At 34.3% G+C, this 23,468-nt stretch overlaps 2 protein-coding genes across 3 annotated transcripts in view; one reads left to right on the forward strand and one right to left on the reverse strand.

The window, feature by feature from the left end:
- The window catches only part of LOC140743372 (WD repeat-containing protein 47), a 69,062-nt gene extending 67,191 nt beyond the window's left edge, over window positions 1–1,871 (reverse strand). The window contains exon 1 of one of the 2 annotated variants that reach the window (XM_073074563.1): window positions 1,708–1,871. The gene's annotated coding sequence lies outside the window, so the exon portion shown is untranslated. The remainder of the gene's footprint in view (window positions 1–1,707) is intronic. The other variant, XM_073074564.1, reaches the window with a different exon arrangement.
- Window positions 1,872–2,467: 596 nt separating this feature from the next.
- DnaJ-17 (dnaJ homolog member 17) lies at window positions 2,468–22,150 on the forward strand. The gene is made up of 13 exons (XM_073074568.1): window positions 2,468–2,651; window positions 3,199–3,373; window positions 4,234–4,315; window positions 5,128–5,247; window positions 6,071–6,198; window positions 6,893–7,084; window positions 8,146–8,359; window positions 8,867–8,983; window positions 12,763–12,954; window positions 14,559–14,692; window positions 15,894–16,042; window positions 19,106–19,235; window positions 20,091–22,150. The coding sequence occupies exons 1-13, from the start codon at window positions 2,583–2,585 to the stop codon at window positions 20,114–20,116; spliced, it is 1,728 nt and encodes a 575-aa protein (XP_072930669.1). The 5' UTR covers window positions 2,468–2,582; the 3' UTR covers window positions 20,117–22,150.
- The last annotated feature ends 1,318 nt before the right edge of the window (window positions 22,151–23,468 follow it).

Genomic DNA, 23,468 nt, shown 5'->3' on the forward strand with positions numbered 1-23,468 from the left:
CAGTCTTGTAGTAAAAGAACAGCCCTTAGAAATCCGTCGCCACACATGGCTTCCTCAAAGAATGTAGTCCATAGTAATTCTACACTACTGTGTTATTAAGGGCATTAAATGGATAGAGAAATATCATTGGTAATTTAGTGGCAGTCTCATAGACCACTCAGGTGTGTTATTTTAGGCTAAACACAACACTAACTCAACTAAAAGGTGTCACTAAATTAGTCATAGATCTGCTATTAAATATATTCAAAAACATGTTTTTACTCTGATGAATGAAAGCATTATTTTGGTTCTCACATTAATATCTGCAACATAAGTGACCATTGTTTATAAATGGACAAAGAAGTCTAGGGCTTGTTAGTAATAAAAAGTAATATTGCAGGGGATCTCCAAGAAAATATTTTGATGGTGGTCACTATGTACCAAAAAAATTTCAGGGCATTTCAATTGATTAAACAAGTCAAATAATAAATATTACAAGATACATAATAGTCACCATTGAGTCACTCACTCACATTGAGTACTCATTTGGTTATCATTGAGCTCAAGAAGCAATAGAGTTAATCAAGAAATAAAAGTAGGATTATAAGTGCCCTTAAATATTGAAAGCACATCTTCAACAGTAATATGCAAAAAAATATTTAAAGCTGTGAAGTTGTGAATATTCCAAAAAGTACAATTATTTTATATACTATTTATTTCAAAGTTAATGTAAATATCCTTTGTCTAGGCAAGTAGCAATCCTTTGTCTTTTTTAAGACATATTTGCAACTCACTTGCATCTCATTTCATAACATGAGATGCATATAAACATAAGCTAATCCAAATCCAAATTTATGGAAAAGAATAATTCAGATATGTCTGATTGTGTCAGTGATAAAAATTATCACTATATCTATGATACATGCTCTAATTACCAAAAAATCTTTCATTTTAGGTGATGTTGCACTATTCTATTTCAATATTTACATAAAATGTTTATTTAGCATAGTAATAATTATATTTTCTTCCCATTCATATCTTCATGTCATTTAAGAACTACTGTAACTTAAGAAAAGCATTGTTTAATTTACTTTTCAATAATAAATTAAGCATTAGTTATAACTTAAACAATTTGTAGTGTACAATAATTACAATACAGAGTTTTAACTTGATAATAAATTGCCAAAACAAAGAAAAACTAAGAGGAAAGGGAACTGATATTAGTACGGCTATCACACAAACTTTGTAAACAATTTAGAACTTTTGCGAAAAATATACACACTTGTGTATCCAGCAGAACTTTCACCTACACTCTGTTTGAGCATAATTAATGATACACTGGGGAAAGCCTGTTTCTAAGTATGCATCAATGCATACTTAGTGAGATTACTGGTGCATCTCTGACATTACACGCATTCCACCGGCACCTCTGATATTTTTCCACCAACAGGAAAATGAAATCAACAATGCTATCATCGTCCAATTTGGTAATGAACCAGCCATTTTATTACCCCGCTATTTGATCAACTACGCCTACACAATAATAGACTACCATTTATGTTAACATCTCGAGCCCATTTTCTTACTACTCAATCAACAGTAATATGCAAAAAATATTACGAATAAAAATAATGCACTTAACTACCTTACAGTTATAAAAACATCTAGTTTTAATTTGGAACACTTCGATAATACGAAAACAAAAAAAAACAAAAATTATCACTTCACCTGGTGAACACACCTGGTCGCTTAGAACTTATTTTCCCCCTTTTTCCGATAATGCACGAATTTAAAACGACACATTTACAAAAATATTTTTAACGGGACGTTATTTTATGTTGGAGAGAGCAACTAAATTGCATTACATATTTCATACAGATAAGGTAAAGCTACGACAATCTTGCACAGACTATCTTAGATTAATAGATACCTGCTATACATCATTTCGACCAAAAATAAACAAAATATACTGATTTCATTATTAGCATTATATTATTTTTTTAGTATTAAACTAATTTCAAGTGTTACTATCAGAGTAAGTGTTAGCAAATATGAGTATAGATTACTATTGATCTATGTTAAAATGAAAAAAAAATCTTCCAACAATCATTTAAAGTCCATAATTCATTCATTCTCGTATTAGCTGTTAACGAGGCCAAAATAAAATAAAAATTTACAAATTTATGTTATCGTCAAAATATTATACGATCGCTATGATGAGAAGAATAAAGTTATGTGTAGTTGAAAATAGAAAAGAAACATGGGTGTTCTAGAAATAATGGTTATGGTAAGTATGGCTGTGCCGCTATGCCCAACAACGTTTTCATCGCTTTAGAAACGCACGGTAAAAAAGCAATACGTTTAAAAAGTAATTGAAACAATATTCATATTACCTGTGTCAATTACTTAGTACTAATCCGTAATCTGTGGTCAACACAACATTTTAAAAAATCCGAATTGTCCTTATGTCAGATTTTGACGTCTTGTTTGTCATCAATTTTTCGTCCTCTGTTCTGTCATTTCGGCGGCGAAAAGAAACCTTCGGACATAGAGCAATATCGTCGATCGTAAACTGAGTTTTAAATTTTACAATATCCCTAAAAATGGAGGACGAGGGAGAAAGTATTTTGATGGAAGATAACTTTTACCAATTACTGAATGTTTCCAAAACGGTAAATATCCGATCACATGTTACGTTTCATGAAACCGACTCCCTGTTGCAACATTATTATATAACGCCAAAAATGTGATCCAAAATATATTTTAAAAGTATGATATTGTAATAATAACTACTTTAGTTATCATAGTATGTACTAGTACATATTTACAGAAGCATTTCATAAAGTAAACACATTTTTAGGTTATATATGCTTCGACTTTTTATTCGTAATTAAAAAATGTGTTATCTATTGTAACAAATTTTAATACTGGTCCAATATAATGTTTATTGATTGAATCTAACTCTTTAATGACTAAAGTAAGAGTTACCAATTTATTTAATTTTTTACTGCTTTATATAGTGATTTAAATAGTGTTGTTTACAATTTTAGTAGATAGTTTTCTTATAATGACAATATTTTCTTAAATTGTACTTTTGGAAGCTGGAACAAGACAAATGCTAACAAGCTAAATACAGCAGTGATTTAGAAAATGGCAGTAACCTTAAAACATTGCAGCTAATTGATATTAAAATTCTTGAAATTGAATCAACCATTTCAGGCTACTGTGGAAGAGATAAACAGTGCTTACCGCCGCTTCTCACGCATGTTTCACCCAGACAAGCACAGCACAGACCCCAACAAGCAGAAATGGGCTGAACAGATATTCAACAAAGTTAAAGAAGCTTATGAAGTATTATCAGACTCACACAAAAGAGCAATATATGATACATTAGGTAAATTAAAATATATTATACATATATACTTATTTTATAAGTTTATCTTCAAAAAAGGTTAAGTAGAGCACAAGAACATCTCTCTTTAAAAGGTGACCATTTGGGAACTGCCCTGCTGTAGCAAATGTCCGCAAGCAATGGGAGTAGCTTTCATACAGTCAGCTTTTTATTAGGACTATTTATTACTTTATAATGAAGTATAAATCAGAGAAGTAAAACTAGAAATCTTGATTCACTTTTTGTTAATGTAGGTTCTTTACAAAATAATGATTTTAAATGTATTGTTCAATAAATCCATATTAAATAGTTGTCACATACACACAAATCATTCACATGAATAGAAATTCTGTACAAATATTTGTCTGGATATTTGCCACATGTGTTGATATTAGCTTTACATAGTTAATAATGTTTATGCATTATTCTTGAATGATTGAGTTACTACATAATATAAGGATTACAGAAAACACTATTACATATTTATTCCAATAATATTTATATTAGTCTCGACTTCACAATCTTTAAGAAAATAGAAACTGTGGTAGAGCTCTTCAGATAGTTGTCCTTTTTTAAATGGAATTGGATTGGAGTGCACATTACGTATGATTGCTTAAAAATAGCGTTCTCATAGGAGGTCCCTATTTTTGTAACATTGCAGTAGAGAATGAGCAAACAGTACTCTTGATACCATGTACGGTCACTACAACCCATAGATATCTGTTAACAACTCAAAATAGATCAGAGCTTCTGCATTAAGTTGCTAACAGATGTGTTGCCACTCCTGACAACCAGGATGTGCACTGGTTTTAAAGATGGCTGTAGATAATCATAGTGATGAAAAATAATATTATCCATTACAGGGAAAAGAGGATTGGAAGTAGAGGGATGGGAAATCATCTTCCGCACTCGTACTCCTAGAGATATTAGGGACGAATATGAACGGTATGTGAAAATTTCTATTATTTTTTTTAGAAATATTATTTAATACCCATTTACCAATACTGAAACCCATTTGGACATATGGTATACAGCTGTAGGGCACGGCAAGTACCTCAAATGTTATGATCATCCAACAAGTACAAAATTACATCTTAAAACAAATATCAAATGCACCTTGGTTTATTAGAACAACAGAGGTCCATGAAATCCTAAACATGGGTATGTTCAGGATTTCATGGACCTCTGTTATGGTCTGGTAAAAACAGAAACAGAAAGTCATGGAGAAAAATATAAAAGACGCCTACAGAGGCACCCCAATCGAGTGGCGGGGCAGCTGGCAACTGCAGTCACTGAACGTCGCCTAAAAAGCGGCGGGATATGTTCGATGATGCGTGACTAATAGTCCGAAAATAAAGAAAGGGTTGGCTCCGCCGGGAGCAGCTGCCTACAAACCTTATAAGACTCACAACACATTTGTTTATAGTCGCAGACAGATTGATCGCAGATGCTAACACAAAAAAAAAAAATATTATTTGGAATTAATACTTGCATAATATGCAAAATCGACAGAAGACATTCGTTATCAAAGAGTAAAGTAAGTCTTTTGGCGCCTTTGGATAGTCAGATCTGAGTATTTTATTATTACACGCTCCTCTCTAACACATACCTATTTGTCATAATGGCATCCATCTACTGTTAATCATTTGTGTTAGAATTTATTTGAGTGCAAAATAATATATGAAATATAACTACGCGCGAATATAAGTACACATGCATTTTTGCATTTAAAGCTTACATTTTTTACCGTTTTTCAGTTTAAAGAGAGAGCGGGAAGAAAGAAGGCTCCAGCAAAGTGCCAACCCTCGAGGCACCATCACTCTGTCAATCAACGCCACAGATATGTTCATGAAATATTATGATGAGTATGAGATTCTGTAAGTACAAGTACCCACTCATGGTTCCAAAGTATAGCTTAGGCAGATATTTTGTAGTATAAATAATACACTGATGAGTGGCTTCTGCTGCCCATGGACATGAAATATGAACACTAAGCATCATATTGCGATAACAAAGTAATAAATAACAAGAGCTAAATATATAACACGAACATGGATTCTGGGAACTAGAATTCTTTACCAGATGAGTAATGTGAAATAGCTGAATAGGCTTTATGATATGCTATAAAAGTTCTATCATATATATTCAAGTATAAGGTTTTATTGTTTTTGCATTAACAAATGCTGCAGTTTTAAAATGGTAGAACCCTCTGTGGTTTGATGGAGTCGACAACACCGCCACACCTATTCTTGCTTAATGACAGCAGTGTGAAGTGTTTCTGTATTCTGGTTTGAAGGGTATGGTAAGAGGGACATACTTATTCGAGCCACTTTAACTCAATTCAGGAGTAGCAGTGTTAAGATTAAATAAAAGATGCTGTTATAATTTAGCATCAACAATAGAATATTTATTCTTCTCCCTATTTTTCACATGACAACTAAGCTTGCTGTCAACTGTTTTTCTTATGTTATAACAGTCTATAAACTATATAAACTCCATGTAATTACATTGCAAGTTTTCTACTTTCTGCAAGCAGCGAATCTGTGGACGACTTCAGGTAGGAATCCAATCAGAGGTTGATTACAGATGTCCAGAGGGGACAGTAGCCACTTACAATTAGGTGGATTGCATGCATATCTACTCTTACATAGTAAAAATAAGTTACGCTTTTAATTAAAATACTTTTTGTGTTTTTCACAGTGAGGATACTACAGTCATACCAAACATTGAAGTTTCCGGGATGACTATACAACAATCAATTGATGCACCTGTTACACTAAGAAACACTGTTACCTTATCCGGGAATATATCAACGCAAAATGGAATAGGTATGTTTATGTGTGTTTTCTTTTTAATAACTTATTATATGTATCATAACAAATTCAAAATATTAGTAACATCATTATACTCTTGAAATGTTTCATTTTGGTTGAAATAGTCGAGAAGTATTTTATTTTTTTGTTATCAAGTTAGTGTTAACCTAAATACGAATTTTTGGGGTCACAACTCTTGTTCCTCACACTTCTTCAAAAAGGGTTTTATCGCAATATCAGGCAAACTTTGTTGCACAAAAAATGTAAGAACAATTAGTCTCAAAATGAATTAACCTTTAGTTCTATAAATGTTTGTCCTAAAATCAAAATTACAATGTTTATACTGAAAATAGAATAAAATTTGGAAACAAACTGGCTTTTATAACTTTTTATAGTCATTATGCAGAAAAAAAAATTGTAATTTAAAAACTAATAACCACACTAAAATCGCACAAGGAAAATCATTAATCCTGATTCCTGACGATTCTGTTGAGGTAAATGAGATTAAATTATTTAAATCGTGTATTGTCACTGGTTCTTGATAATTGTTTAAAATTTTACATTAACAGGACTGTTCAAAGTGAGTAAAATCAAGTAAAGTTTTAAAATTCAATTACATACATATATACAGGTCAAGTTAATAAAAGCGTGGTAATGACGAGTCCATTTTGATGGAAGAGTTTTAAGAAACATTTATGTTATTTTTCAGGTTCAGGCTCAGTAAATGTATGCAACCGGCATTTAAGTTCGGAGAAGGGTTGGACAGAGGTGGAGTGTGGTATTGGGAATGGTCCAGTGCTCGGGTTCAAGATATTCCGCACCATGTCTCGCCTCATGTTCATTAATTGTGGCACCGTCTTCCAGTTCACTCCTAGAGGCATAGTTCCCAGTTTAGTGTCAAGTAAGTACACAATATAGTTTTGGTACTAAATTAATTATTATTTTCCTATAGGTTTAACAAGTTTAACAATATGGGATCCTGTCTGTTCCCAATGGGTGATTGACTTATTACATCAACTTATTACTGTCCCACTGCTGGGCACGGATCTCCTCTCAAAGTCTAGTCAATTCGCTAGAGTCCATTGCACTGGTCAAGTGTGAATTTTACACTTCAAGCATTTAAAAAGCATTTTTTAAAATAACTCTTAGGCATGTAAGTTTTATCACAATCCTTTCCTTCATGTTGGGAATTTGTAGACTGTTAATTGCAAATTTTGGAACTTCTTGTATACATACAACCCTTGGATGTTGGCAGAACATGGTATATAAGTTAGACTTTATTGAAGGCTTTAGCTGGTTTGCAAACCTTCATCTGTCACACTATACTATGCTTATTTATGGACTATACATGCAAAAATATCACCCAAAATATAACTGAAATATTTTTTTATATTCACTAGCATATTATGTATTAGCAAACAAGCATGCAGTCTATCAATTACAAATGAAGTCCTACCAGAGGTGGCCAGGTCGTACAGGTGCATTAGTACCCCGTAGAACTATGTTGAAAGACGTCATATACATGTATTCGCTACAACACCCTTTAAAATCTTAAAAGCAACGCTTGTCACCGCTGTTATAACAGAAATAGGTGTAACGACGTTGCCAGCACAATCAAACCACAATAGGCACTAGGAGGCTTCCGGGTCTTCCCAGTACGGTTTAGCGGTTAAACCGAAGAATGCAATACTTGTCTTTTATATGGAGATCCCCTTTAATATTCAACTTTATGTTATTCTTAACCTACTTCCCAAAGAAGAGAGGTTATCTATTCGACACATATATTTTTTTAGTTTTTGTTATAGCAGCCACCATTATGCATCCTTTGTTAAAAACTCAAGTGTCTATCTATTACTTTTCCGAAGTTAGAGCCCTATGACAAAGGGACAGATAGTGAAGTCTTAGTAATAATCCGTTTTTACCCTTTGGGTGCGGAACCCTAAAGATGGTTTATTGTTCCAGCTATGGCTATGCAGCTAGACGCACACTCGGTCGGGTATCTCACGTATCGAGCGGGCGGCCAAAGCGGTTCTTCGATGACGTCGACGTACGTGAGGGATTCCGAGAAGTACCACGCGAACACTGCGGTGCAGCTCGGCAACCCACACTCGTTCATATCGTTCAGTCTCATGAGGAAACTGCCTCATCACGAAATGAAACTTAGATTTGCTTTGAAGTAAGTAATGTTATAGATTTTTAATGATATTTCATGTATGTTTCATACATATTTGAAATTTTAAAACGTTTTTTCGAAATAAGGGCTATTTTTAACCCACTTCCCAAAGAAAGAGAGGTTATCTATTCGTCGCGTACATTTTTTTTTTAATAAAAAGTGTGTATTTTACAACATTAAACGGAACGTCATGCGAAAACAGTTGGTCACGTGAACTTGCCTCGTGATGTCACGACATACTTATTTAACATGGGTAACTACGATGTTCCATAGCGAGGCGAATTTATTATTGATTTATTAAGCAGATCGTAATAACTTTAATATAATTAGTAGGCTTAACTGACTTATAAAACGTTTACTTTTAAGGTAACAACAGTTTGATCGTTGTTTTCATTATACCCTATTATAACTCTTAAAGATAAACGATTTTCAAGGATTTACTCTGCCATTTAAACAACCTATCACATTATCTTGTTATTATTTTATTAATTTGGTGCATATTTCTTTCAGATTTGGTACATTTGGTGCTATAGCCGAATATGGCGCTGAGAAGAAAGTGTCACAAAATAGCAGCGTGTCTGCAGCAGTGATGTTAGGCGTGCCGAGCGGCGTTATGCTCAAACTAAAGTAAGCATTTTTGTCTAACCTATTTCTTTCTGTAACTTGCGCCATAAACGATTCTTCTATAATATAAATCAAATATTTCATTTGATCATTTTTTTTAATTCAAAATAGGTTCATTACAGAGCACTTTTTGAATGTCAATACAACTACCACCAATTCACAGGGTGTTTTGTTATGGAGAAGAAGCAGCGAAAGAAACTCCATAACACACATGTTTAAAAAATAATGTTTTGTACAATGACACTTAACCTGTAGATACATCTGGAGCTGGGGATACTTCAGACCACACCGTTTTATCAATAAAATAATCACTATGCCTATAGTACGCTTTTTTACATAGCATTTGTTTAATGACAAATTTAAACTTTTTTTCTGTGAGATTCAAGATGTGGTCGGGTATTTTATTGTAGTAGCGAATACAGTTACCCATGAAAGATCTAGCCACCTTATATAATCTATATTTAGGTATTGATAGTTTATTTTTATTTCTAGTATTAATGTTATGGTGGCTACTATTTCTTTTCAAACATATCAGTGTGTTTTCTTACATACATTATATTTTCATAGATGTATTGACTATGTACCGTCAATATATTAATAGGGGGAAAAAGTTTTCTTAGGGACTTACCATGCCGCAGACTATATATATATATATATTAGTAGCAGACGAGCCAGACAAGTAAATACCCATGTAAAAATAGCAAGGGGGAGCAGCAGCGTTGTCATCAAACCAAGTTCTACCTAATATGTATCACAATAATTAATAAATCATCATCAACCAATTTTGCCTACCAAAGTTCGAAATTTGATTATTTATATCTACCAAAAAAAGTTAAATTTGGAATATGTGGTAATTTAACAACCCTATACATAACCACATGCCGGTCAAAATTATTTGTAAGTAACCCTCTTTTATGCTTCGTCGTAGTCAGGTAAAGACATGGGTACAAAATATTTAGTAATAATATTTATATACGTTCAGGCGTTTAGACGTGACTATGGACTTCTGTATAAACGGAGCTTTAATATAATAAAATGTAGTATGTTTCTCACCTGGACATGCGCACTGGGCACTTCTTTGCCTATAAATAAGCGGCACCGAGGACGAACCGCCAGTGGCACCGGGTGTCCCGGGGAGAACGGGAACTCGAAACCCTAGGCCATCCTGTGCCATTCAAATAAATACTCTATCAAAGCCACAAATAAACAAAGTGGCATTAGTGTTGTTAGGAAACGGATTTTTTATACAGGGTGAATTTTTCAAACGGGCCTTCAGGGCCACATCCGAAGCTATAAGGATTAGCGAAAAATGCTGAAAGGAGTTACGAGGCCGATTTTGATAAAAACTAAAACTGCATCATTACTTTTTTTAAATATTTTTTTTTTCCTAGCCGGGAATCGAACGAGTTCATTTTGAAAAAAAAATATACCCTCTGTATTATTTCATTATCTGATAGTGTTGCTTTTAAGGATGAAATTCTGGGAAGTAATGATAAATGACAAACTCAAGGAAAAACCTCAATTTTAAGAAAATACATATTTTTTCATATTCATTTGGCAGTTAAGTTCCCGCCATTCATAAATTTAAACATTTCACGTATAAACATTTTTTTTAGCTCAATGTTTCTAAATCATTCCAGAGCGGACGTTTTGTTCTCCAAAAATCTATATTTTTATGGTCGACTTAGTTGAGGTTATTTTTAGGACCATTATAATAGATTTAACTTGCTATGGGCGGAGTTTCATTTAATACAGTTGTAAAGTAGACAATTTGCTAGAATGACTTTTTCGAGTCAAATCCGTGTGATTACTAAACAAAGAGATATAGAAAATCATATTTAACGTTGAAACGAAGTTGTAAAAAACAAACAATAAGAATTTAATACTTAATCAGTTATTAAAGTTAAGTTTATTAAAAAATAGAACCTAAAAACGGCGGAAACTTAGTTGCCAACCTATTACTTTCTCATACTAAGCCGTATATCATGGTCATAGCATCGAAGAATTAGTTGACTTAACTAACTAACAAATTCTTCAATGTTTTCATTTATGTATAGTTCAAAAGAATTATACGTAAGTAATTTGTTATGTATAATCCTTAAGAATTAGTATGCCAATGTATGAAAAAATATGTATTTTCTTCAAGATTTTCCTTTTCCTTTAATTTGTCACATAACATTAATTCCCAGGATTTGATTCTTATAAGCGACACTATCGATATCGATAGTGAATAATATAGAGGGTGTATTTTTTTTTCAAAATGAACTCGTTCGATTCCCGGCTAAGAAAAATGATATTTTAAAAAAGTAATGATGCAGTTTTAGTTTTTATCAAAATGATCCTCGTAACACCTTTCAACAGATTTCGCCAATCCTTATAGTTTCGGATTTGGCCCTGAAGGCCTATTTGAAAAATTCACCCTGTATAATATAGGAGTAACAGACAAGCACGCAGTCCATCTGATGTTAAGTGGCCACTGCCGCCAATTGACACCTGTAATCAATCCCAGATAGGATGAAATTCTTACTTGAGATCGGCCGCCAATGTACTGCTACACCTGAGGACTAAGCTGGAATGCTCTGTAAAGTAGGTCTCCCTTACAACACCTTTCAAATGAGAACACAGTAGAGTTACTGTTATTAGACAGAAAAAAAACTCCGGCGGCACCCGGAGTCGAACCTCAAAGGGTTCTACCACCTTCAAATGCTTATTGTGATAATTACTTTTTATGATTTAGTCTTAATTATATTGTATTCATTAAAATTAAAACTCTGTGACAATTGTAAATTATACTTTATGAACAATATGTATATAATATAATAATAAATTAAAATAACTCTAGAATAATACTAATATTGTATAAAAATTGCACGCCGTTAGGATATACACAGAGGAACCACTACCATTGTAAACACCATCATTTTATGTACCTGTTGTTTTAGCAATAAATTACTGATTACTGATTGTATTATTGCCTATAAGTTTATTTAATAAGTACAGTAATAAGTAGTGAGCGCCTCATTCAGATGTATACTAAAGATTGCTGGGATATCGCTTAAACTGAAAATTAAACTGAATATACAATTAATGGACCAACTCAGCTCTTTAAGTTATCTATATATTTACGCTAAAATTACCAACTCTATGAAACAATGACTTAGGTATTCACTTATTGTTCTTATATAAGAAGTAATTTACCACAACATCCTGAAACCATTAAACTAATGAATACCCTTTTTCAAGTAGCTGGATATGTCATGGCTCGATAGACACATAACAAGATTCCTAATTGCACATTTTAGTAACAAGATTAATGATTGCATATTATAGTTTAATTGTATAATTATACAGGATGACTTTTTCAATTCGTAATGGTGTTTAGTCTTATATGTTACGTAACTTCCTCCTTCCATGTTACGTAAACAGTTAAAACTAATGCAATGAATGCAATAAGAAATACAGTTTATTAAACTATCTTCCTTTATTATTCATTTTTTATAAGATTGAATTAGTACATGAGCATGCAATCTACCTGATGGTAATGGTATGAATACTGCCGACGATGGACATCTGTAGCCAACTCGATATAGGATGGAGGATTTTACTTACTCCTGAGGACTAACATGGTCCCTTCACTTACAAGTTAGCCGGTTGACAAAATTCTGCTACATCCCTATCTCGCTATATATATCTCTTATTATTCAGGTAAGGACCTGAATAATAAAGTATTTAAATCAACAATTGCGAAGAGTTTAATTTAATTAATGTTTCCTATTACACAGATGGACTTGTTCCTCCCAAACCATAGTGGTGCCGATACATCTATGCGAAGAGGTGATGCCGTCGCCAGTGTTCTACGCCACGGTTGTGCCGCTGGTGTCGTGGATGCTACTCAAGAAGCTGGTATTGGATCCCATAACGAGAGAGAAACATGAGCGCGAGAGACAAAGGTCGATGGAAGCTAACTTTGAAAGGTTCGTAAGCTTATATTACTTTAATAATCGTTATCAACCCATTATTGTGCCACTGCAGGGCACGGGTCTCCTCTCAGAATGAGAAGGATTAGGCCATAGTCTACCCCGGTGGCCAAGTGCTTATTGGTAGACTTCACATACCTTTGAGTTTTTTTTTCATGTAAATCTCTCAGGTATGCAGGTTTCCTCACGATATTTTCCTTCACCGTTTTGAGCAAGTGATAATTAATTTCTATCGCACATATCTTTCAAAAATCAGAGGTGCGTACCTGGGATTTGAACCTCGAAGCCCTCGTTCGAGAGGCCGAGTTTATTAACCATTAGGCTATCACTGCTAGTTAAATAATAGGAATGCGAAATTAAACTCTTAATGGGCATTGATACATTGGACTTTTAGACGGGGAATTGTGTAGAATGTATTGCCTCAACAAAAATGGTATTTAGACAATTTCTGCCTTCTAGAAATTGTGTAACGTCAACCTGTGGTACCCACATTTCTAGTAGGCAGAAATTGTCTAATTTCAATCTTTGGTAGACAATAATTGGATAAATCGATTCTATTAACTAGGGAACTGTCATAAACTATTATAATTAATTTACTATAATAATATAATTTATTTTTACTAATATACTCTTCTGTTGTTTCACTATCTTCTGTACTTTCTGTTGTTCCAAATCTATAGTTTAAATTAAAATAGCGTTGCAATAGCGCCCTTTCTACTCATAGAACATTCCAATTAGGTCCAATTCAATTTAAGTAGATATTTAGGTCACATTGTTACCTAATACCTTTATCTGAGAAACAATATTTTTATAAATGTGTTTAGTTTATTTTGTTATTGCTTATCAGAATTCTACAGAATTGATAAATCTCTGATAAACTTTATCACGTTTGAAGGCTTAAGGCTGAAGGTCTTATCAAGGGAACTCAGTTATGAATTTTAAGACTAAACAGAGAAATTTCTCTATTATGAAAACGCTCAGAAGGGATTCTAAAAATACAATATAGTCTTCCACAATCGTCAACATTACAATAATACATCTTTATCCAATAATTTATAGCACTTCCATTACAAAAGACATTGCAAAACCAGTTGACATTTCATAACTCAAAGCAAGACTGAATATTCCCAAAATATAAAAATTGAAAAAGTATTTAATAAGTGATGTAAATTATATGGTTTATATATGAATCAGTGTGATGTGCCTACAACACTATTCAGTATAGTTTATTATATTTTGAATGATAATTATTACCCATTAATAATAATCAATCTATAGAGTGTTTTGCCTACCAAATTGAATATTGCCATTTTTTTTTTTGGACTAGAATGTTTACCGAATAGTCAACCAGTCAATAGAAATTAAAAACCGAGCAAAACATAACTGTTTATATTGCAAAAAAAAAAAAACAAAAGTGATACAGGAAACAGAACTATTCGTTTTCCGGAAGTTTATGTCGTTGTCTGTCAGTTGTCGAAGCACAAAAAAGGCAAAGATAATCTTATTATGCGTACACTAGACATAGTTAAATTTCAATCTGTGGTAAGTAAAAATTGTATGGATTGGTGACTAATAATGGGTATATTTGAATTAAATTCTAGATTGAAGGAAATGCAACGCCAGGCGAGAGCGACAGTTGAACTGATGCGAGAGACTTACTCTAGAATCAGGAAGGATGAAGAAAAAAAGAAGGGGCTGGTCATAATAAAAGCGTTATATGGAAAATTGCCATCAGGTAACTTATGTTATGTTTTTCAATTCATCGTCATCATCATCAACCCATTACTGTCCTACTGCTGGGCACATGTCTCCTCTCCTAATGAAAAGGATTAGGCCATAGTGCACCGCGTTGGGCAGGTGCGAATTGGTAGACTTGTTACCTTTGATAGTTTTTTTTCCGGTATGCAAGTGATAATTAATTTGTAATACCCACGTGGCGGAGCGGTCACCATGCCGGTCTGATGCGCAAAGTATCCCGGCCAGACAGATATTTGAATGATTATTATTGATTTCTGTTTCTGGGTCTGGGTGTTTGTGTATTTGTCTATGTGTGTGTCCATGGCACCCAATACACAGGGAATCCTAGTGTGGGGCTGTGAGTGTATAAAGTGTTTATGTTTATGCTTAAAATGCACATAACTTTTGAAAAATCAGTGTTGCATGCCTGGGATATGAACCTCGGACCTCTCGATCAAGAAACGTAACTTTCGTAACCACTAGGCTATCACTGCTATCAGTTATTCTATTACTTAACATTATTCTGATAATATTTTAAAAATATAAAAAGAATACCGAGAGAATTCAAGAATTTAGATATTTTCTTAACTTTTTGTGTGCTTAAATTTGTTCGAAATCATGGTGGCCGCTGTATCTCTGCTGTAAATACTGTTTCTAATATGGGATAATAAGTTTACTCTCATTAATATAAGATTCTTAGCCTTGAGTATATTTACTACTGTAACATCAATCGTAGTAGCAGTACAATACAAGTTGTGCAACTAGTTTAATACCATTACTCGAACTACTAGTTAACTAATCAATTACCCTTCATACAATCTGTATAATGTCAGATGTACGTCGTACCAGTAGTTTCCGTCACATCATAAGTTTAATACCAGGCATACTACAATCTACTTAACACCTGCCTTGGTAGGTATAATGGTTATATAACCAATGAAATACCATATACAACCACTATAATACCAATCCTAAAAAACATCATAAATGTGAATGTGAGTTTGTTTGTTTGTTATACTTTCACGCCTTAAGTACTTAACCGATTGTCTTGAAATTTTGTACACACATTGTCATGGCTTCAGAAGAGGACATAGGGCACCTTTTATCCCTGCATAACGTACAGTTTTCAAGTTATACATGAAAACCACAGACCGCGAGTCATACAATAAATCAATCAAATGTGATAATTTGTTTCTCAGGTGAAACGAGCCACGAGATAAACGTGGAGCAAACTGGGGACGGCGTTACACCGGAGTCTCCGACCGCTTACTCGGAGGTTATCGATGTCACCATACCCCTGCAATGCCTCGTCAGGGATTCGAGGCTGGAACTCCTAGAGGCTAGTAAGGTAAGCAATCAATGTCTCTTTTATTTATGGGCTCTTAGAAGACCGCTGCAACATAGGTTTAGGCTTACCCTATACAATAACTCTTAGAGGTTAGTAAGGTAAGCAATAAAAGTCTCTTTCATTCATGGGCTCGCCGCTAAGATTTGGACTGCTGCAATATAAAAGCTTGTCATATACAATGAAGATGGTAGAACCATTTGTGGTTAGATACTGCCACAGCCACCGCCACACCTATTTCTTCCTAATAATAGCAATGTTAAATGCTGCTGTGTTTTGGTTTGAAGGGTGTGGTAAGGAAGGGAAATACTTATCTGAGGCATTCCAGCTTAGTCCTCACGGATAGCGGCGCATTTGTGAGCGACCTCAGATAGGAATTTAATCTTAGGGCCGGCATAAGGACCATAATTACGATCGTACCAATATACTAAAGAATCCAGAAATTACAAATACATTGGTGGCGAAAAAGCTTACTTCTAAATTTCGCTTATTTCCATTTTTGCTGACGGATACGCATTTCCTGTTCGGTCGTGGCCACCTTTCTTTTCCATTGACATACCTATACACATTTCACCCATTGTTTGGTCCTGACGATTTTTTCTCGCTAATAAATATACATTTGAGAGATTTCTTCTACTATGTACTTTTCCGGCAAGGTGGGTGATAGTGCAACCCCTAGCACCCTCTGCTGGCGCCCATTAGCCATCGATATAGGATCTATAAGATCGATCGTTTCGATCTACACACAATATTTTATAGTAGGTAACTACATACAATATGACATTTAAAACAACGCTATTAACCTTCCTAAAGCTGTAATGAAGTAATGATGTTATTCCTAATGCACATTAATCACTAAAATAAACCTGTTAGTGTATTAATTTGTTGATTTTTAACCTTTACATTATCCTTATGACGCAAATATTAATGTAGGTATTCGTTGCCGTGATCCAAACATTTCAAATATTACCACGAAATTCTAGGAAATATTGTTACTTATCGAACATTCTGATCTAATTTGGTTAAGATTTAATTTTACTAACAGTTTGTCTATATAATTCTATTAATTTTAGATCTTATATGACTAAAGATATTTGTTTTAATAAAATATAATCGAATAGATTTTTTATGTAATTCATACTTGTAATTTTAAATAATTGCTACGATAAATAATACCCGAGTCTACGATTACGTTATAACGTGTATAATTAATCAGTAATTCCTTTTTGTCACGCAAGAAATAAGATAAAGACTCTTTTCTAGTAATCTTAATACTTGGCTGTAAATAATAATACTCCATTTTTGTTGCCGTTGTCTTGGGCTTAAAAATTAATGAAGGGTTTCTTTATATGTATGGGGTTATTTGGATGGTTCTTGACTATATAACAAAATCTCTGTGCCTCAAAAACAGTAGCATTGTAGACGCCACAGACTTTTTATGTGTAATCCCAGGAACTCTTAAAAAAATCTTATTTAAATCCATACATTAATAGCAAGTGTTCTAGAACTCCTAGTGTGATATTTCCATCACAATTACAGAAGTATGACGTAATACCATCCAATGTTCCGGTTCCCGTGACTGAGTCAGGGCGTCGCAGGCGTCCTTGACCCTCAATTGACGTTTAAGCAGTTCCTCATAGCACTGACGAGGAGAGATAAGCGCACGACAACTTGCGTGCAAGCTTGTTAATTTTATAAGCAAAACGCTTCGTGTGGCTATTTTTATGGGCGGTTCGAATTAGAAGTGGACGTGGGAAGGAAATGGAGTCCTAATGCGAGATTTCGTCGCATTTTTTATAATTTATGAGTAGCAGACGACCGTGCAGTCCACCTGATAGTAAGTGGCTACTGCCGGCAATGGACATCTATAATCAACCCCATATAGTAGTTTAGTTATTCCTACCAGAGGTGGATCACACATGCTACCCTTCAGGTCTAAGCTGGAACGCCTCTGAAAAGTACGTCACCCTTACCACACCCTTCAAAGCAGAACACAGCAGCGCCTAACACTGCTGTTGTTAGGCAGATATAGGTGTGGCGGTGGTGCCGCCGGAGTCGAAGCTCAAGGGGTTCTACCACTTTCAAGGAGTTCCATCACGGGGCTTTATGTCAGTCTATCAGATGGAAGGTGTGGTTTTTTGATCTTCGAGTATTCTTGGTCGCATTTTTGGAGCGCTTGGTCGAACCAATCAATGTCTAGTTAAAGCATGCTGGCGTTCAATTCACTTTTCTAAACATAGAAAACTTCTAAGCGTATTTTAATGAAGTATTGCGTCTTACTAGGAGTATACAATCACAAATATCTAATAAACATTTTTAAACAAGCTTCACAACGTAGGTATAAACATGTTGTCTGAAATAGTTCCTACTCCGCTTGCCCCAATATCTCAGTTTATTTTATGGTCAGAATCATCAATGAAAAGTCTCTGCCGCCGTTTCGACTTTATGAATGAAACGTTGTGAAGGTGTGAACGTTATGGACGTGTAACAATGTTAAAATACTACATTTACTTTATATTTTGAGTTGATTTTATTGTACTTGATTTCATTTGACTTACGCTCATTATTAATAATTAATCTATCCAATGGTTTGCCCACGATAGTTCGACATAAACAGTTACGATATATAAATTGTGAAATATCTATCTTTGTTAGGCGAATTTGGATAGATTGAATATTAATAACGGGCGTGTCTTTTTCGTCGATCAGATAGCAGTGATAGGCTAGTGGTTGAAACTCAGCCTCTCTATCGAACGGTCCGACGTTCAAATCCTAAGCATGCACCTCTGATTTTCAAAGTTTTGTGCGTATTATAAATGAATGACCACTTGTTCTAATGGTGAAGGAAAACATATTAAGGAAACTTGCACACCTAGTAGATATATGAGAAGAAAAATATCTTACAGGTATGTGAAGTCTACCAAAACGCACTTATCCAGCGCGGTGGACTATGGCCTTATCCTACGCTCTGAGAGGCAAATGCCCAGCAGTGGGACATCAATAAGTAGACTACGTAACTTGTCTATTAATTATATAAGATAATAAAGCTAGGATAATTTATTCCAGTCTGAACTGCCGGGTTTCTATGACCCGTCCGTGGGCGAGGACAAACACCTGACCATCCAGTACATGTTCCACAACAACCCGCACTGCTGCACCGTTCCAGATAACCAGGCTGTTGTCCTGCCGCGCAATAGTAAGTTCTCTAAATAAATAATTGGATTAATAATTACCTTAAAAATATGTATCGTCACCGGAAAGGTTAAAATGGGGGCACCCTTCGCGTGTTAGACTTTTAGCCTTCCCACTAACTATATGATATATATATTTTTATTTCGTTCAAGTTATACTTCTTTTGGGGCGTTTGGGAAATATGACGAGTATTTTTACTACATCCATTACAAAAAGTCAACAGAAAATTCGCTAGAAAATATTGTTATATTTGCAAAAAATATATACGACACATTACGTGTCACGTCATTTTGCATTTATTTGATATGTAATAATTTCTCTGCTTGCGCGTGTGCATTTGCCCTTTTTATTTTTGTTATTAAACATGATAAATAGCTATGAGTTCCATATAAGTTCACAAATGCTTTTTACAATAAAATCTAGTGATAAGGCAGACTGACGGGTGGAAGGTAGTCACTGTCGTCTAATTACATTCTTGTCAATATTAGAATCGCTAATACAACGCTGGTTTTGAAGGGCCCCATGTCGCACAGAGTTAACCTATAAAGTTTTAATGTTAATATGTACGTATTATAATGTTTCGAATAAGTTGTTCATTGCACCATTTTGTTTTTTAAAATTAAAAATGTATCAATGAAAAAAAAAATCTTTTTCAAGTTGTGTTAGATAATCTTTTTTTTGTAAACTTTTTCTTTTAAGTGATTTTATCTGCTAATTTTGCGTCGATAATTCTATATATTTAGATCTTTTCGTGATATGTATAATAATTAACGACGCTAATCTTTTCCATTTCCCAAATGTGTAACAAAAATCTGATCAGCTATATTTTAAGTAATACTCAATGTAACCTTTCTTTCAGATCATCGAATAAAGAACAGATCTTGAAAGTTAAAAACGAGGGCAAGAAGTAACTTGCGGAAAAAGTGACGATCAAGTGAACGTGTCAAACGTGTGAACTATATTCAGAATGAATGAAAACGAAGAGAACGTTCTAGCAAAATCCAGAAAATTGTGCCCGGCTCCTGTATAACTTGTGTCCTCCAAATAACATTCCATTTTATGATTATTGAAAATAAATTACAATCGTTTAGTGAAGTGTGGTGTGAAATTTAGGGGTGATTTATTAATGTTAAAAGGGTAAACTGCGCATTGATGTTATTGACAACTTGAGTTTAAGTGGCTATTCTAATGGCGGCCTCCTACGGTTCTAAGGCTGGAAGGTGTATGACCACGGACAGCTACGGACTGCCCCAAGGTATGTCGGTCTTGATATTAAAAGCAGTTTCGTCGTACCAAAATGCAAATTAAAAGAGATGCAACGTTAGAGGTCGCTACGGACTCAGCCGTGCTACTCCAGACGATGCTCTTCCCACGGTGGGTTGGCTCTGGCTGGACTGTATTCTTCCGTAATAACGTTCACCGTGGGAAACCAGTATAAGCGTCATATTTTGCGTTTGGAACAAAAATGTTTAGTTTACCCTATATACCTAATAATGTAATATTACTATATAAACGTATGTTAGAAATATTATGTAAACATACTGGATAGATTCTTGTACTTCACCTTGACTTCCCTTACACTAATATTGTAATGCAGAGTGTATTACACCATTTGTACAAAGAGATTTGTTCTACAAAACTTTAGAGAATTAATAGACTATTTATAAGGCGCGTGCCAGACATAAACAAATATTTGAACAAAGACTTTGCTCACACATTTGGACACTTATTTGTTTAATTTTTTTAACCTGTCACCCATGTCATGGTCTCCTACTGGACTTTGCAACTGGACGTTGCGCATGTGTAGCAGGCTTTGAACCTTTTGCAGGTTTGAACCTTTGAACGCTTTGATGTACGCTCGAAAAAACCGACACCAAATGGCAATGTGCAAATATTTGATGCAAGCTTTGAACAAACTCTCAAATACCCGTGCCGTGCGTGTTCAAACAAGTGTTCAAATGTTTGTGCTACGTCTGGCACGGGCCTAAAGTTCAAAATATCCGCAATCGACAGAGATATCCGCAATATTTATTTGTAGTTGAAACAATAAAGTACATAATTATATACATGATTCTGTTGACAACATTATTTAAAATCAAATAAATATTTTTTATGCAATATAATTGTATTTACATAGAGATTGAATGTTTATTCTAGTAGTTAACTTTTACAATTGTTATGTATTATTTTCTGTATGTAGCCGTTCATGTACGTAGTTATAGATATATTATTATGTTCCTGAACACATTATTATTGAATTTTATATAACGTAGTGTAATTTTTTGGATTTTGGACTAGAACTGTTATTGCTTTTATTGTTGGACATTAAATATTATAACCATTTATGTCACTTTGTCCCTATGTATGGTAATCGAATGCTTGTTGCGGTTAGAATAATTTTAATTGATTATGTTTTCGTTTTCTCGATTTGTAATTATGATGGTATGGAAATTTTATTACTAGCGACTGTTGTATAACACCAAAATATTATTGTAATTAGATTCTAGAGAATATTATATATTGTAGATGGTTTTCTTATATTCGGTGGTTCGAAAAGCGGCAGCTAGCGAAATAAACAATTAATATTTACAGTTTAATGTTTGTTATGTAATGTTAATTGAAAGCAGTAGCTCAAGTTGAATGGGCAATACTTTGTTTCCGTAGCTTGTGCCTTAATAGACGCTCTTGAAAACTGCAAATGTATTTTTTTTGTCCTCAATATCTTTTTATGTGTTTGTAACGTGTATATTCGACCATTGGTAAATAATCACTGCAGTCTACGGTCTAAGAACGCTACACTGACACATTGCTACAGCGAGTATTAAGTTAGAATTCCACATCCTTCAGATATTATCGCTAGTATAGCTGCTATAACAGAAAAATAAGTAAAAATATTGAAATATATGAATAAATATAAAATTTTTGAATTTATTATTGCTATTGCCTTTCTCCTACGGTTGATTTGTAACCAAATAGCTTAGCATAGTGCCTTCAAGCCCGTCGTTATTGATACAACACCCTATAAGTACAAACTCAAGTTCTTTATTTAAAACAGCTAGAACAATATAATATTGTGTTGTTTATATTTTTGTGAGCTATGCGAGCCCCGCGATTTATGACTGATTTGCGATATTTCTAGCTCTTGCAGTTTTGACAGGTTAATAAAGGTTTAGATGCCATAAATACTGAGTCCGTAGTTAATAATTTATAATTACATAAAGTACCTATGCCTGCTATGTATAAGCAGTGTTTTCAACTAAAAAAGTGCTCTAGCAATTTTAAAATACAACCATTTTGCTAAGTTATTAATGATACATAATAATAATCATTTAGTAATAATCTCTTAAATATAAAACAGTTTTCCTCTGTGTATTGAAAAGGTAATACAGAATTAGATGTTTTTTATATATTGAATTGCAAAACCGTGAAAACACAGTTTATTTAAAATATTTGTATTTCAATGGACTCGTGAGAGGGCAAAGTTCAAAAACCTTTTTATTTAATATGAAAATCAAAATAATATGAATCTAGACTCGCGGCTGTGTGAATAAATGTTTTTTATTGCTTAAGCAACAATTTAATAAATCTACGAGTGTTGGACATTAGTGTACCTAGAATTTTTTATCTAAGGGGGTAGAGCAATAGTTGAAAATTGCACATATTTACAATTAAAGGAATTACATGCTGCATGGATCGAGAATTCTGTATCTAGAGTTTGAACTAGTCAGGGGTGGATATGTCTACCATTTTTTTTTTGTTTACGAGGGAGAAACCTTCAAAAGGTACCCTATGCTGTGGGAGCGGCACGGGGTTATGGGGGATTCTTACCGCACTAAGCCCCCCCGGTGGCCGTCCTCGGCGTTGCGTAGAGGACTCCGGAGGAACTCAACCGGAGTCGTCTTAGCGCGTCATCTCTGTGCCCTGTCGGGCTCCGCCCAGGTGAGCTTGACGTTCGCCACGCCGTCTGGTGGGCACGACGCTATGCCCACCAGACGGTGTGGCGAGCGTCAAGCATACCTGGGCGAAGCCTCCACATACCGCCGTCCTCCCCGGGGCCGCTGGCAGAACGGTTTGAGCATGTCCATACATACAAACATTTCATACAAACTTACATACATACATATTACATAGCGATCGAATACGGAACCTTCTTTTTTGAAGTCGGTTACTAAAAGGTTACAGCAAAATTACAATACCATAACTTATAGCTAGGTTTATTTATATCCAGCGAACTAAA

The sequence above is a fragment of the Epargyreus clarus genome, unplaced genomic scaffold (genome assembly GCF_041222505.1).
Source record: "Epargyreus clarus isolate Ecla_fem2 unplaced genomic scaffold, WU_Ecla_fem_2.2 ptg000007l, whole genome shotgun sequence".
In the NCBI taxonomy this organism is placed as follows: domain Eukaryota; kingdom Metazoa; phylum Arthropoda; class Insecta; order Lepidoptera; family Hesperiidae; genus Epargyreus; species Epargyreus clarus.

Excerpts from the sequence above, each read along its gene's own strand:
- DnaJ-17 (XM_073074568.1), top strand. The coding sequence starts at position 2,583 with ATGGAGGACGAGGGAGAAAGTATTTTGATGGAAGATAACTTTTACCAA. Across the intron at positions 3,374-4,233 it reads AGCAATATATGATACATTAG|GGAAAAGAGGATTGGAAGTA; the intron begins GTAAATTAAAAT and ends TATCCATTACAG. Across the intron at positions 14,693-15,893 it reads ATATGGAAAATTGCCATCAG|GTGAAACGAGCCACGAGATA; the intron begins GTAACTTATGTT and ends TTTGTTTCTCAG.